Consider the following 14,963-nt stretch of genomic DNA (forward strand, 5'->3'; position numbering starts at 1 on the left):
TTGGAGGGTAATGCCGACGGCCGGGAAGAAAACGCCTCCTGCCCGCAGTTCTCGGCGTACATTTCCGTCGAGTGTGTGAGGTCAAGTTAGCGCTCGCAAGACCTAGTACTGAGCGCCTGGCAAACGTGATTGAGCACAACCTCTCCCAGTCTCTGGCTACGGGAACCACAATGTCGCTAGCCGAGAAGCTGACTTAAGTTGAGCATCGTGGGGGCTTTCATTCATTGCAGGTCATGTGCCAAGCAGGCCGGCCTTGTTGAAATTTTTGCTTTCGAAGTTTCGGCTCGGGTTTTGCAATCTGAAGAAGAGGCAAGCGACGCCTGATTCTAGTGTACGTGACTGAATGACCGAAAGATCAAGGGCTCTGCGTATGGCTGTCTATGGGGGGCAAGGGAAACGTCCTATCTTTGGGTGCGCCCTATCTTTGCCCGACACCGAACGATATCATTCATTTGCTGTGGCGTGCCTAGGGGGATCCGAATTCTAGACGACTCCAGAAGTTGTTTGATGGCGTTGGACTGGAAGTTTGAAATACAACATTTGAAGGCTGTGAATGCAGCGAGTGGCAGACTTGACCCGCCGAGCGGGGGATGAGTGTTGCCTGGCCTGGAGACTGGCGGTTAAAAATAAAGTCAAGTGAGGGGGAGATGCAAGGAGCTCGAGTGAATGGCAGGGAGAGTCGAGTGCCTGCGTACTGATATGCGAGCTTCTCTGCTGGAACGTGTTCTTCAGGAAACGAGGTGCACCACTTTGTTGCTTGATAGCAGCCCCTCGCGAGTTTGGAGCTGCTCGTTGCCCCTCCACTGCTAACTGCCTCACAAGCTCAAGCTTGTTGCCCCACCTCCACCTCCCAGTTTCCGCCTCTTTGCCTCCTTCATCAACATTCACATTTAAAGATCCCATCAAACGGACGGCCGTGAAGCTCCGAGGCCAGAGACCAAGGAGCAGAAATCGTGCCAAGTTATAACTGCATGTCGACCCATTTAACACCAGCTTCAGCTCCTACGGTGGTACCATTATGGCCAGCGTCAATCCGGCTGCATGCACGCCTCAGGCGGTCATGAACCATGTTCAGAAGCTGAGCGATGCCGATCCGGATTTTCGGTTCATGGCTCTGAACGATCTTCTGAATATTCTGACTTTCTCCAAGCCCGATTTTCTGCAGCATGATTACAATGTCGCCGCCCGCACCGTTGATAGCATCATCAAGACACTCGACGACCAGAATGGCGAAGTGCAAAACCTGGCTATCAAGTGGTTTGTCATACTACCGGAGACCAAACCAGCGTTGAGAATACACCGTGCTAACGTGTGCTGCAGTGTAGGACCTCTCGTCGCGAAAGTTCCCCATAGCATCGTCGGACCCATGATCGAAAAGCTATCCTCGCTAAAGCTAAAAAACTCCGTCGACAATGCCGTTTCAGCATTGGCTCTACGTCAAGTCATCATTGCACTTCCCCGACCTCTTCCCGGAGTGCCGGCCAACCCCGACGTAAACAATGCATATGCAGCCGTAAGGCGCGTGCTGATCCCACGTCTAGTCGGCTCCAAGGCCAAGACTCGCGGCCCGTCCAACGATCAAATCAACTTGCCCGACATGCCTGTCGCGCTGTTGCAGGACAGCAAAGAAATCAGTGTCGAGGCTGTGGATGTACTGATTGAAGTTGTCCGTTGTTTTGGCCCTCTTCTTGACCAGGAAGAAGCGGAATCCATGCTTGATGTCGTAATGCGTCTTCTGGAAGGCGAACATGGAGGCTCTGTTGTTAAGAAGCGAGCTGTTGTCGCCATTTCCATGCTAGCCGTTTACTTGTCGGATCAGCAGCTGCAAAAGGTCGTCAACACACTCACAGAGGCACTGGCACGGCCTAACGCAACCGCTGTCTCGCGTCGTCTTTATATTTCTATCCTCGGAAGTATGGCTCGCTCGATTCCTGCTCGTTTCGGAACGCATCTACCCAAAACTGCCAATTTTATTCTAAAGGAATTGACAGAGGATGAGCTCGAGTCTCACATGCGAAAGATGAGCGATGGAGACGACTTGTGCCTTGAATTTAATGAGGTTAGAGAAGCAGCGCTTGTGGCCCTCGAGGCCTTCCTAGCCTCATGCCCTCAAGAAATGCGTCCTTATACAGATATTGTTATATCGTCCTGCCTCCGATATTTGAGCTATGACCCAAATTATGCGGTCGACGAAGATGAAGAAATGGAAGATGACTTGAATGAGGAAGATGAGGAAGACGATGATGATGAGGAATTCGACGCTGACGATGGGTTCGAAGACGATGACGACGACGCAAGCTGGAAAGTGCGAAGATGCGCTGCGAAAGCCATATATACTTTGGTTGCCACCCGCGGTAGTGGTGATTTGCTGGAAAATGGGGTTTTGTATAACACGGCCGCACCGACTCTGGTGAAGCGTATGGATGAGCGTGAAGAAAACGTTCGCCTTGAGATTATTTCCGCCCTTTCCCTCCTTGTTCGCAAAACCGGTGAGGGGCTTCACACCGAAACCATTACTTTGGACGAGCTTGAGCCCGATCTTGCCGTTCAAATGCCCATCAGCCGCAAACGCAGACGCCAAAGCAGTGGTGGTGGTTCAAACATATCCAAGTCGATGATCGGCACTGGCCTGGTCTCTCCGATCCTCGAAAAAGCACCAATGCATGGACCCCGTGCCGAACTAACGACCCTTATACCCAGCATTGTCAAAGTTGCGACCAAGCAGCTCAAGGGCAAGACTATCCCGACGAAGCAAGCTGTAGTCAGCCTACTCGATGATCTTGTGTCCGTGTTGCGAGGCGGCCTTGCTGACCACTTTGGAACGCTCATAAGCCTTATTCTGGATGTGATCAAGCCTGCCGGCTCCAGCTCAATTTCGTCCTCAATCACGACAAGCGGAGGTACCGCATCTGCCACGCCCAGCTCGCTTCGAGTCACTGCCTTGAAACTGATCAGCGACATTTCAAAAACTCACTCGTCAGCTGTATTGCAGCCCTTTCTGACCCAGATTGTTGACGGCGTGACATCTGCTGTACACGACAGGTTCTACAAAATCTCAAGCGAGGGCATTCGGACCTCAGAAGAACTGGTCAAAGCCATTACGCCACCTCGATCGCGAGGATCCGCAATCAAGTACAAAGGAGAGCTCGACAAACTCTTTACTGTGATGATGGACAGAGCTTCAGCAAATGACGCAGACGCAGAGGTTAGGCAACGTGCTATCCACGGACTTGGCGTCCTAATTTCTCGCACATCCGCGGTCGAAAGTGAGGCGCTCTTATCAAAAGATAAGCGTGAGGCTGCGCTGAACGTTCTGCGCGAGCGTCTCAAGAATGAAACCACTCGGCTTGCATCCGTTCGTGCACTGGATAATGTTGCTACATTTGCCAACACCCAAGGCCAATTGCGAAAAAGTTGGATCCAAGAGGTGGCTTTGGAGCTTGCAGACCAGCTTCGCAAAGCTAACCGACCGCTTCGTGGGTCCAGCATTGCTGCGCTTAAAAACCTTGTTCTATGTAAAGCTGCTGAGGGCCAACTCGAAGCCAGTACCGTTGAGGGAATTGTCTCGGCGCTCATGCCAAACGTGAGGAACGCCGACGCGCACCTTCTCGGCCCATCTCTGCTCATCTTGGCAGACTTGGTCCGAACTGATGCAAACCTGGTTATGACCGAGGAAACTGTCTCTGCTCTATGCGAGCTTTTGAAATCACACCTGGCAGGAATAGTCCTCGATCAGCTTCTTACTCTTGTTAGTGCTGTGGGCGAAAGTCGCGCCGGTGGTCCTTTGATGACCGGTCTTTTGCAGAATGTGAGCATTGCAGGTGACCCGGTGGTTGTCGGAAAAGTCATAGGAACATTGCTTGTCACTGGTGGAGCTTCGTCTGGGGTTTCTGTCAGCAGCTTCGTTTCTGAGCTGGAGAGTAGCTCTCAAGGCGGTGACAACGCCCGCATCTGTCTTGCACTTGCAGTCCTCGGCGAGGCGGGCATGAGACTTGGCACAAGTTCACCATTGCAGCCGGAGCTGTTTCTTGGCCAGTTCAGCGCTGAGCCAGACAAGGTTTCCCTGGCCGCCGCCGTTGCGCTTGGCCGCGCCGGGTCTGGGAACGTCCAGGCATTCCTACCCACTATTCTCAAGGAAATCAAGAAGGGCGGAAACACACAGTATCTATTGATTCAGTCGATCAAAGAAATTTTACATTCTGTCTCGGATCAATCGGCTGACCTTAGAGACCAAGCCGTGTCCATTTGGGATCAATTACTTCAGGCATCGGATAATGTGGACAACAAGGTGGTTTGCGCCGAGTGCGTTGGGCGTCTGGCAACGCTAGACCCGACCAACTTCATGCCCAAACTCCAGGTATGAGACTGCATTACTTGCATATGAACACGCTTACTAATAGTACACTCGGTAGACACTGCTCAAGAACAAGTCGACGGGTGTTCGTGCTATGGCTGTACAGGCAGTACGGTACACGCTCCCTGAGTGTGACGAGGCGTTTGATGCTGTGCTGCGTAACATGCTGATCGATATGCTGCTTATCATGCTGCAAGATGAAGACATGGAGATTCGTCGCTTGGCAATGTCGACGCTGAACTCTGCAGCGCACAATAAGCCCGATTTCATCCTGCCCCATCTCGGCCAGCTCATGCCCTTTGTGCTAACTGAATCAGTCGTGAAGCCTGAGTTGGTGCGCGAAGTACAGATGGGGCCATTCAAGCATACTGTAGATGATGGGCTAGAAGTTCGAAAGGTAAATTGCCTTTCAGTATATGGTCTTGGTGACATTGAGCTAATGAGTTTTCCAGAGTGCCTATGAAACGCTGTATGCTCTCATGGAGACTGCCTTTAGCCGGATCAACAATATCGACTTTTACGACCGGATTGTTGCCGGTTTGCGCGACGACAATGATATTCGGCAGCTTTGTAACCTGATGGTAACAAAACTTATTGTCATTGATCCTGACGAGACTGCACGACGACTGGATGCGATTGCGGAAGCTTATAAAGCCGTCTTGTCTACGAAACTAAAAGATAATTCTGTGAAACAAGATATTGAGAAGCAGGAAGAGGCGAACAAGAGCATTCTCCGTGTCACGCTTCTCCTAGGCGAGAAGATGAAGGCTCTTACAGGCAACGCCGGTGCTGCCACGAGCAATGCCGGTGTGACGAGTGTTTGGACGGGTTACTGGGAGTGGGTGAACAAAGACTTTGGGAGTCAACTGAAGGGCTTGCGTGAAGAGAACAAGGAGCTCCAGACGAAAATGGTTTGATGTGTTTGAAGTCTCTGCTTGGTTTCGGGGACCAAGTTGATGCAGCGTATGAATGTCATGAATTTTCCTTTTACCCTCTACTGGTGCATTTGCCGCGATGAGGCTTACTATCAGTAGTGGATAATAGCCTCGATTAAGTAATGCCACCGTCAGGGTGAGACTCATACAGATTTCACGTCCGATGTTGGGTTTCGACCGAGATCGGATTTCTCTTGCATTTAGCGCAGATTTGCTATTGACGATACATTAGGTAGAGAGTGAGGCAGTAGAGGTGACTTACAGTTATGCCTACAGATATTGTGGCGTTCGAAGCTCTTGTCAAGCTTGACAGGTCAATGGCGTGAACGGGTCACGGCAACCCCCACGTTTCGGCCCCGCAGATCGGTGGCCGGCACCTAGTTAAGGGCTAAGCTGATCTTGGCCATCTTGGTAGTAAGCCCAGACGGGGTTTTCCCCGCGAGCTTGTGTCGTGTGCACCGAGCGACATTCTTCTTTCCCCTCCCCTACTTTTGTCTTGCTACGGAGTCGGAAGCAAATCGTCAAAAAAGAAACAAAAAAAAAAACAAAAAACAAAAAGAGATTCGTCAGCTGCAACATGGCTTCACGCGCATCCGCAACAAAGCCCCCAGGAATTTGGCGTCAGTTCCTCGACAACCCCTACATTTTCGGCCTCTCGGCGGTATGTCAGTCATCAAGACTAGGGTCTCGACTCCTATACGTTGCTTGATAAAGGGGCTAGAAGCTAACAGACTACGTGATGCTGATAAGTTTGCGTCGCTCGGCGGCTTCCTCTTTGGCTACGACCAGGGCGTCGTGTCCGGCGTGCTGGAGATGCAGTCGTTTGCGGCAGAGTTTCCGCGCATCTACCTCGACAGCAGATTCAAGGGCTGGTTCGTATCGACGCTGCTGCTGGCGGCCTGGCTCGGGTCCCTGGTCAACGGCCCCGTCGCGGACCGCTTCGGCCGCAAGGGCTCGATGCTGGCAGCCGTGGTCGTCTTCACGCTCGGGTCGGCGCTGCAGGCCGGTGCGCAGACAATGGCGGTGCTGTTTGGCGGGCGCGCGGTGGCTGGGCTCGCCGTCGGCATGCTGACCATGATTGTGCCCATGTACATGTCCGAGGTGTCGACGGCGGGCATCCGCGGAACGCTGGTCGTGCTCCAGCAGTGTAAGCTATACAAGTACCCGAGAAGGAAAAAAAAAAACAAAGCACTTTTGGCTGATTATCTAAAAAAATAAGTGAGCATAACGCTTGGGATTCTCGTCAGCTACTGGCTCGAGTACGGAACGCAGTATATAGGCGGCGTTCGATGCGCTCCCGACATCCCGTATACCGGCGGCACGCACGACCGGCCCAAGTTTGACCCGCGCCACGACGTCGGCTCCCCGGGTCACCGCTGTCCCGGGCAGAGCCAGGCGGCCTGGCGGGTGCCGTTTGCGCTGCAGATTGCCCCGGCGCTGATTCTCGGCATCGGCATGCTCTTCTACCCGGAGTCGCCGCGCTACTACTTGATGCGCCGGCAGGAGGACGCGGCGCTGCGCGCGCTCGCGCAGCTGCGTCGCGCGGAGCACCCCGACTCGCCGTGTCTGCGGGACGAGTACCTCGCCATCAAGGCCGAGGTGCTGTTTGACGAGTCCATTGCTCGGGAGCGCTTTCCCGGCAAGGCGGGGCCGTCGCTGTACTTTGCGCAGTACGGGAGCCTTGTCGCGACGAAACCTGCATTTCGGCGTCTCGCTGTCGGCTGCTTGATTGGCTTCTTCCAACAATTCATCGGCTGCAACGCCATGATATACTACAGTCCGATTATCTTTTCCCAGCTGGGCCTTTCTGGCGGCACAACTTCACTGTTGGCGACGGGCGTATACGGCATCGTAAACACCCTGTCAACCCTACCGGCGCTCTTTCTCATCGACAGAGTAGGGCGGCGACCTCTTCTAATGTGCGGCGCTACTGGGACATTCATCTCCTTGGTCATTGTCGGCGCCATCCTGGGCGCCTACGGAAACAGCTTGCTTCACCACCGGGCGGCCGGCTGGGTGGGCATTGCGTTTGTCTACATTTACGACGTCAACTTTTCTTATTCCTTTGCGCCGATTGGCTGGGTCCTGCCCTCGGAGATTTTCAACCTGGGAAATCGCTCCAAGGCCATGGCCCTTACCACGAGCTGCACGTGGATGTGCAACTTCATCATTGGCCTGGTGACGCCGGACATGCTCGAGTCGTTTGGCTGGGGCACCTACATCTTCTTTGCCGCTTTTGCCTTGCTAGCCTTTCTCTTTACCTGGGGTTTTGTGCCCGAGACAAAGGGCAAGAGCTTGGAGGACATGGATGAAATCTTTGGGGATGCTGCTGCGCGCGAAGAGAAGCAAAGGCTGTTTACTATTGCAGCTTCGCTAGGATTGACTGCTCCGATGCCGACGCTGGACAAAATGGACGTTGCGACGGCCGATGCTCGCGAGTATGCATGAAACGTGCCAAAGGGAGAAAAGAAGAATTAAGCAAGGGCCTTTGAGCCGTTAACTACATGTGAGATCTAGTTATCAAGACCTAGGCAATGGATATATAGTCTATATGAATGTTGAGATCAAGCGCAAAATTCTTGTGCTAGCTGCGTAAGAATTTGCGAAGTTTGTACAATGGAGTCGGTATATACAAACTCCTTCTTGGCATGGAATCCTTCGCCGCGCGGTCCAAAAAGAATGGTTGGGATACCAGCCTCGAGTAACAGCGCAGAGTCTGTCCAGAAAGGAGCGCCAACAATCTTGGCATCACCCCGCGTCACCCTTTCAGTGTGCTTGCGGACAAGCTGCGTCAGCGGCGCGTCTTCCGCCATGAAGAATGGAGGACGATGAAACGTGACGCGGAGGTCATACTGGAAGCCCGACGTAGTGGCTGCAATCCGGCCCAATAACTCCCGTACCTCACGCTCGACAATAGCTGGCGTCTCGCCGGCCACGGTTCTCCGCTCGAGTGTAATCGTGCACTTTGCGGGATACGACGAGACTTCCTCGCCGCCCTGTATAAGGGAGGCATGAGCGCTGGGAGGTCCGACGACGACATCTGCCTCTCTCTGCTGCAGCTGTTCCGCGTAGCGATCGAGCTCGACCAAGACGTAGCCAGACTTGGATATGGCATCGTATCCCAGGTCCGGCCGTGACCCGTGAGCTGCGACGCCATGGACGTCAATCTCGAGCCACACGAAACCCTTGTGAGCACGGGTAATGGCCAGGTCGGTGCACTCGCTGACGATGGCGGCGTCGGCTCTCCAGCCGGCCCCGAGAACGCTGGATGTCCCCAAGCTCTCGTACTCTTCGTCTGCCACGGCCATTACGATGACATCGCCTGCCAGCTGCAGTCTTTTGGCGTTGGCTGCTGCGACCATTTGCGCTGCTAGGCCAGACTTCATGTCAGCAGAGCCCCGACCATACATTTTTTCGTTGTTGATGACGGGATCAAGAGGATCACCATCATATCCCAGAAGAGTGACAGTGTCAATGTGGCCATTCAGCGCCAGGCGCTTGCCGTCGCCGCGACCCGGAACTACGCCGATAACAGATGGCCGGCCCTTTACTGGCTCAACCCAGTGCGCATCAATATCGCGGTATTCAAACCACGAGCAGATGAACTTGGCAATCTCCGTCTCTCCAGGGCCAGGTTTCGAGCCAAGAGCAGGACTTGAGGAGTCAATCCGGACCAAAGCCTGTGTCAAGGCTACAGGATCATCATCGGAGACATTGTGAGGAATGTCGTACGACCGAAGGCCTTCTGTCGAGAGCAGCACGACAATGGATTTCTCGTCCAGACCCAGAGCTGTCTTGTCATCAGAGGTCAAGCGGCGCAGGCCAGCCAACGCCGCCCCTCCGCAAGGTCCAGCAGCAACGCCCAGCTCATGCAGTCTTGTACAGGCTTGATGGGCTTCAAAATCGGAGACGGTAGCGCTGACATCGATGCCCTTTTCCAAGACAGGCCAGGCTCCTTCGGACACGGTCGAGCATTCCAAGCCCGCCATGATTGTTGGTGCGCTCTGAACCGACTCTTTTTCGCCTCGAACGAGCCGTTTCCAGAGACAGGCTGCCGTGTCTGGCTCGACAGACATGACTTTTGAGCGTAAATCGGGAGTTTTGTAGTGCATCACAACCGAGTTCGCAAAGGAGCCGACGCCAACAGGTGCAATGACTAAATGTGGCCATTTCCCACCCAATTGCTCGTCTATTTCGTGCGTCATTGTCTCGTAGCCATCGACAATCCACTACACCACGAGCATTTAGTAAGCGCAAGAATGACACTCGATATGACAATGGGACTGACCTGAGGTACTTGTGTATAATCACCAAAAGAACAATCTTGGATAAAGAGACCTTGGGGGTGCTGCGCGGCAGCAAAAGCCTCTTGCACAGCAGCATCATAGCCTTGACGCGACACTGTGACATTTCCACCTTGTTGACGAATCAAGTCGATAATGTCTTGCTTCATACAAAACGGCACATGAATCTCGGCAGCGACGCCCAGCAGCCTCGCCATTCGAGCCACGGCCCTGCCATGGTTGCCGTCCGTCGCGGCGTACAGGGTCAGTGGCGACGCGGCGGACAGGGCGTCTCGAATCGCCTCCAACGCGGTGTCGAGCGGCAAGCCGAGCCGTTTCGTGACGGCCCTGTAGGTGCCCCACGAGGCACCGAGGATCTTGAAGGCGGGCAGGCCGCAGCGGTCCGACTCGTTCTTGACGTAAACGGCGCCGACGCCCGCCTCCCGCGCGAGGGAGGGCAAGCTGACCAGGGGCGTCGGCTCGTAGCCCGGAAAACGCTGATGGAACTGCACAATGCTGGGCAGATCCTTGTTTGGTGGCGCTGCCCAATCCTTTGCAAGGGCGTTGAAATGCAGCGGGCGTCGGTGCGGGGAAGGAGAGGAGGGTGAGGAGGAGGAGGGCATGATGCGTTGTCGGGTTGGTAGATGCGGCGTTTGAGCGCAGAACGGGAGAGGACAATGCCAATCTCGAGAACAATGTCAATCAAGAGAAAGTGAGGTTGATATGGCTACGATTTTGAACATTTTTCTTTAAATTTTTTTTTTTTTGTTTCTTTTATACACACTTTGTGTGTGCGCGCCCTCTAGTTGTTGCTTGGTAGAGAATCGCCCGCGCCCAAGTAGCGCCCTCTCGTAACAGCTTGTTTTGCGCCCTCTGCTGGGTCATGGTGCTGGTCTAAGACGTGCTTGATACCTATATAGATGGCAAGCCCACGTCTTGCGGCTTCGTGAATTTTTTCCAACTTTGATCATACAATAAAGACTTTTCGTCGTTCTTGACGGGCTCGCGATAGTCTGGGGTTATCCCTTGCAGCCTCGGCCGTCGGACGGATGGACGGACGCCGGACCCCAGTTTACAAAACCCCGTCCTTGATTTTGGCAGGGCTCGTTGGGCCAGTTGGGTCGTCGCGGCCCGCGGTCACGCGCCGCCATGCATTGCCTGGGATTTCATCAGCGAATTACCAATGGCGAAAAAAACTAAAAAGCTGGAGACGATGTGGGTGGGCAGGTGGGATGGGGGTTATGCCGGGCGTGGATGCATGAGTCACGAACAAGGCCGCCGCCGTACTGCTGCAGTGACCGACGAAACGGGTAGAAATGCGAGAGAAGGGCGGGGGAATTATTCAAAGGTCGGCGGCACAAGCAAGGCTCAATCAAGCTGCAGCTTCGATGAATGACGGAACAGGTTTTTTACGCATACTAAAATGTATCCGTTTCACAGCACCCCGGAAGCGAATCGGCGAACCATTTTGATTTTGACAGAATATTTGGGCCCGTTGGCTCAGGACTGTCCGACTCGAGCGATTCTTGTCTGATATATATATATACGATGCCGAGCCGATTTTGTTTCTGGGCACGCGAGGTTGACCTGCCACCATGGTTGGTTGGCGCAAGTCGTGTAAATGGTGCATCATGAGGTACGAGAAAGAACGAAAAATAAAGAGCGCGTGCGAGTTGGGGGAAAAGCATATTTGGTAGAGCCGAAACAGCTTTCAGAATACCAAAAAAAGATTATCCAAAGTCGGTCATCAGTGCTTTCTTCAATTGTACAGTGACGAGTGCGGCTAGCAAAATACAGCAATGCTGGTACCACATGGACAAGGAATGGACGAAAATATTGGGAATTGTCAGCCAACAACATACAATGCCGAGTTCCCGCCCGGGCTTGCCTGATAAACTCGTCGGAGGGGGTCACCGAAGCGCCATGCTGGGTGACAATGAGACAGCTGCACGCCACAAGTTCAGCCGTAGTTGGCGTCGAGAATATCGAAGGCTGTCTTTGGAACTTTTGTGGAATCATGGAAGCGATTTTGGAAGCTTTTGGCGTACGGTTGAAAGAAACCTTGTTTGCATGAAATAGTTGATACGGTTCTTGACTGGGGAACTGATACGCTGATGAGGGGGCGTGATTGGAGGCGGTCGCCCTGGCCCAAGTTTTCTTATCATTTAGCTACCTATCTGTGGTCTTGCTCGGCCCTGGCTTGATTGCAAGATGTAACTTGGATGGGAAATGGCAAAAATCTTGCTGTATTGATATGTAGAGTTACCCAGAGGTGTGCGAGCAGTGTAAGACGACAGCCATTTTGGCTTGCTGTCGTATAGGTACGACTTGCCATGAGCGTCGTGTTGCGCCACTTGCCTATGCAGATAGGCATAGGCTTTGAAAAATTGCCCGGTTCGACTTGCTAGGTTGATTGATGCATTGCAGTCAACACTTATTTACCGCTAAGAGTCGCCGTTGTGCCATGCGCCTTGGCTTGGTCGCATGGCTTCGCTGTTAACAAGGTTTGTTAGCGGTCTCGGCTAGTGGCATGCTGCTACCGGTTACAGGGGCGCAGGGGCAGTGCCCACTGGTACCCGCTAATAACAGGGCCATCCACTATAAACAGCCACTTGTGTTATCAACACTGCGGCAGGTGATGACTTTGGATATGAACCTGTTTAAATTAATTTGTTTTCTGCGTCTTATGACAGTCTGATAATTATGTGAAACTCATTGGAAAATGTGGACAAGAACTGACAGATCATCAACCGTCTGGACAAGAGCTCAACATCTGTACAGACCGATGACGTTGTGCCCACGACATTGCCTGGCAGTTGTAGACCCTCCACCGCCTGAATCAAGATCCACTACAGTACAAAAGACATCTGTTGACCTGCTAACTGTCAGCACCTAAAACCGCCAAGACTGCGCTAAGCACGCACCTCTCTGGGTAATGTTCCAATGCCTTCAGGTACTGTTCCAGTAATTCCAGGTAACTAACTGCTGGTACTGGAAACTTTTGAGTAGCAATGTCTGTGCATTCGGTCAAGATTGATCCGGAATCACAGTACGGATTGCCTCTAGGTAGTTCCGAGCGGCAATATACTGGGATTTAGTGGTGATTCGTTCTGAATTGCCCTGGATCCACTCACTGTCCCCCAATTGCCCCAGGTACTTCTGAGCGGCAATGCACGCAGTTTGAGTGGTGTTTTGCTCAGAATTACCTACCTACTTTATAACCCCCACTGCACATTAATGTCCAGCAGTTGTGCTTTTGGTCAGCAATCGCCCCGGACCGGCACCGGACCAGCGCTCAACGTCTATTCTTCCCTCAGACCACACACACACACACACATACTCTCTCTCTCTCTTGCTTGGTGATCATGTAGGCATTTTAATCACTCTTTTCGCGCGCCTCATACTCCGAGTCACTCTTCTCGCCAGTGTCGATTCTCAAGCCCTCCCGCTCCCCCTTCTTCATTCTCCGGGATGGACCCTCTGCGCGCAGACGGCGACTTTCTCTTCCAATTTAGCGATGCCGGCCTTGCTTATCCGGCGCCGGACACCGCCGCCGCTGCGTCCGTCTGCGCTCTCGCTGCCGACGACACGGACACCCTCATGCCCCAGGTCCTGTCCGCCGACCAAGACCTGGATTCCATGTTTCTGGACCCTGCCTTTGTCACCGCTGCGGATCTGAGCCATACTTTTGAGGGCGCCTTCTTCGCCGCCGACCCGGCTCTCCAGCTCGACGATGCCGACTCGGCCGGCTTTCCTCCAGATGCCGACGGCGCCGGCTGGGACCTTGCCATCGGCCCAGTCGACGCCCCGCCCTCGCAGCCTGGCACCGCTGCTGGCAACGCCGCCATCATTGACGAGTTCTTTGTCAAGAACGGCGCTTACCGCCCGCCCGAGCCCTGCCTGCAGTGCAAGCGCCAGCGTCTCCAGTGCCTGATACTCCAGACCACCGAGGCCAACCCCAATCCCATCACGTCTTGCTCCAGCTGCGTGGCCTTGTTTCGGGACTGCAGCTTGGCGGAGCGCGGCAAGCGGCAGGCCTCGAGCTTCGAGACCTCCCGGCCCGTCATTGGCCATCTCCACGGTGTAAGCGAGGAGAACAGTCTCGGCACCCACGGCGAGGAATCTCGTGGTGAGGGCCCCGCGCCCCTCGCAGTCGTCACCTCGAAGCGCGCAAGCACGCGAACCGCCAAGAAGACGCGGCCCTTGTCTCACTGGTTCGCATGCCACATGGACCATCCCTACCCCTCCGAGGATGAAAAGGCAGACCTCGCCAATCAGTGCGGCCTGAGCCGCACTCAAGTCATCAATTGGTTCGCCAATGCCCGTCGACGGCACAGGCTTTCGGCCCAGTCGCTACTCAACAACACCACCAAATCCTTTCGCAAGGGATCGCCCGTGCCTCGCTCCCTCCTAGATAGCATGTCTCCCATGGAGCGCTGGAGGAATTCACCGCCAGATGACGAACCTGCTTCTTCCTCTGCCATTGAACGTGCTCTGAACCGATCGCCTCAAGAAGCCTCGGATTACTTTGGCAGCTATGGCAGTGGGAGGGACGGCTCCGTGTCCTCGGCCAGTGGCGAGTCTGGCAGATATCGCCGCAGGTCTTTCAACAGGGCATCGTCTACTAGCTTTGGTGGCTCGGCGAATTCTCATCAATCGGGGGATTTTACCTTTATTCCATATTCCGCCAACAACTCCGTCGATGGAGACTCCATTGGAAACAAGAGTCCAACAATTGTTGGTACGCGAGCCAAAAACACCACCTTTCAATGCACCTTTTGCCTGCAAAGCTTCCGCAAACGGTACGACTGGGTGCGGCACGAACGCTCCATCCACCTCCCCGGTCTCGATTCATGGATCTGCAGAGTGCCCCTGCCGCCGGACCAGTCGTTTCTGGTGTGGCGCGTCAACCAAACCCGCCCGGAATGCATCTTTTGCGGTGAGCTCTCGCCCACGCACGACCACATACAATCACACGAATTCCAGACCTGCGCAGACCGGCCCGCGTCAGAACGCACATTTACGCGCAAAGACCACCTCTGGCAGCATTTGCATAAATTTCACCACTGCAAGAAGTGGGATGGATGGACGCCGGACCTGGCTCTTCTCCAGCACAAGCAGGACAAGATTCAGAGCCGATGCGGCTTTTGCAATGTCACAATGAATAGCTGGAACGAACGAGCGCAGCATCTGGCCTCGCATTTTCGACGCGGAGCAACAATGGCGGAATGGACAGGCGGCTCCGGAATCCAATTGTCTTCTGACGACAAGGCGAATTCCAAAGCATAGAGTGCAGTCGCAGACACTATTTATAATAACGAGATATGAAACGATACCAAAAAAGACAACATGCGCAACGCTGTTTTTTCTACTTGATGACTCTTGTTGACA

General features: G+C 53.9%; 4 protein-coding genes across 4 annotated transcripts; 3 read left to right on the top strand and 1 right to left on the bottom strand.

Moving 5' to 3' along the window:
• Positions 1-1,018: 1,018 nt before the first annotated feature.
• BBA_05811 (TATA-binding protein interacting) lies at positions 1,019-5,271 on the top strand (the record flags this gene model as incomplete). Its single annotated transcript, XM_008600908.1, has 4 exons — positions 1,019-1,257; positions 1,321-4,357; positions 4,413-4,751; positions 4,807-5,271. The coding sequence occupies 4 exons, from the start codon at positions 1,019-1,021 to the stop codon at positions 5,269-5,271; spliced, it is 4,080 nt and encodes a 1,359-aa protein (XP_008599130.1).
• Positions 5,272-5,866: 595 nt separating this feature from the next.
• On the top strand, positions 5,867-7,737 carry BBA_05812 (hexose transporter; the record flags this gene model as incomplete). Its single annotated transcript, XM_008600909.1, has 3 exons — positions 5,867-5,950; positions 6,004-6,436; positions 6,509-7,737. 3 exons carry the CDS (start codon positions 5,867-5,869, stop codon positions 7,735-7,737), a joined length of 1,746 nt encoding a protein of 581 aa, XP_008599131.1.
• A 116-nt stretch (positions 7,738-7,853) lies between these two features.
• On the bottom strand, positions 7,854-10,195 carry BBA_05813 (acetylornithine deacetylase; the record flags this gene model as incomplete). The annotated part of the gene is made up of 2 exons (XM_008600910.1): positions 7,854-9,518; positions 9,578-10,195. The coding sequence occupies 2 exons, from the start codon at positions 10,193-10,195 to the stop codon at positions 7,854-7,856; spliced, it is 2,283 nt and encodes a 760-aa protein (XP_008599132.1).
• Positions 10,196-13,043: 2,848 nt separating this feature from the next.
• Positions 13,044-14,861, top strand: BBA_05814 (homeobox and C2H2 transcription factor, putative; the record flags this gene model as incomplete). The annotated part of the gene is made up of 1 exon (XM_008600911.1): positions 13,044-14,861. One exon carries the CDS (start codon positions 13,044-13,046, stop codon positions 14,859-14,861), a length of 1,818 nt encoding a protein of 605 aa, XP_008599133.1.
• Between the last annotated feature and the right edge of the window lie 102 nt (positions 14,862-14,963).

This window comes from Beauveria bassiana, assembly GCF_000280675.1.
Source record: "Beauveria bassiana ARSEF 2860 unplaced genomic scaffold BBA_S00016, whole genome shotgun sequence".
Taxonomy (NCBI): Eukaryota; Fungi; Ascomycota; class Sordariomycetes; order Hypocreales; family Cordycipitaceae; genus Beauveria; species Beauveria bassiana.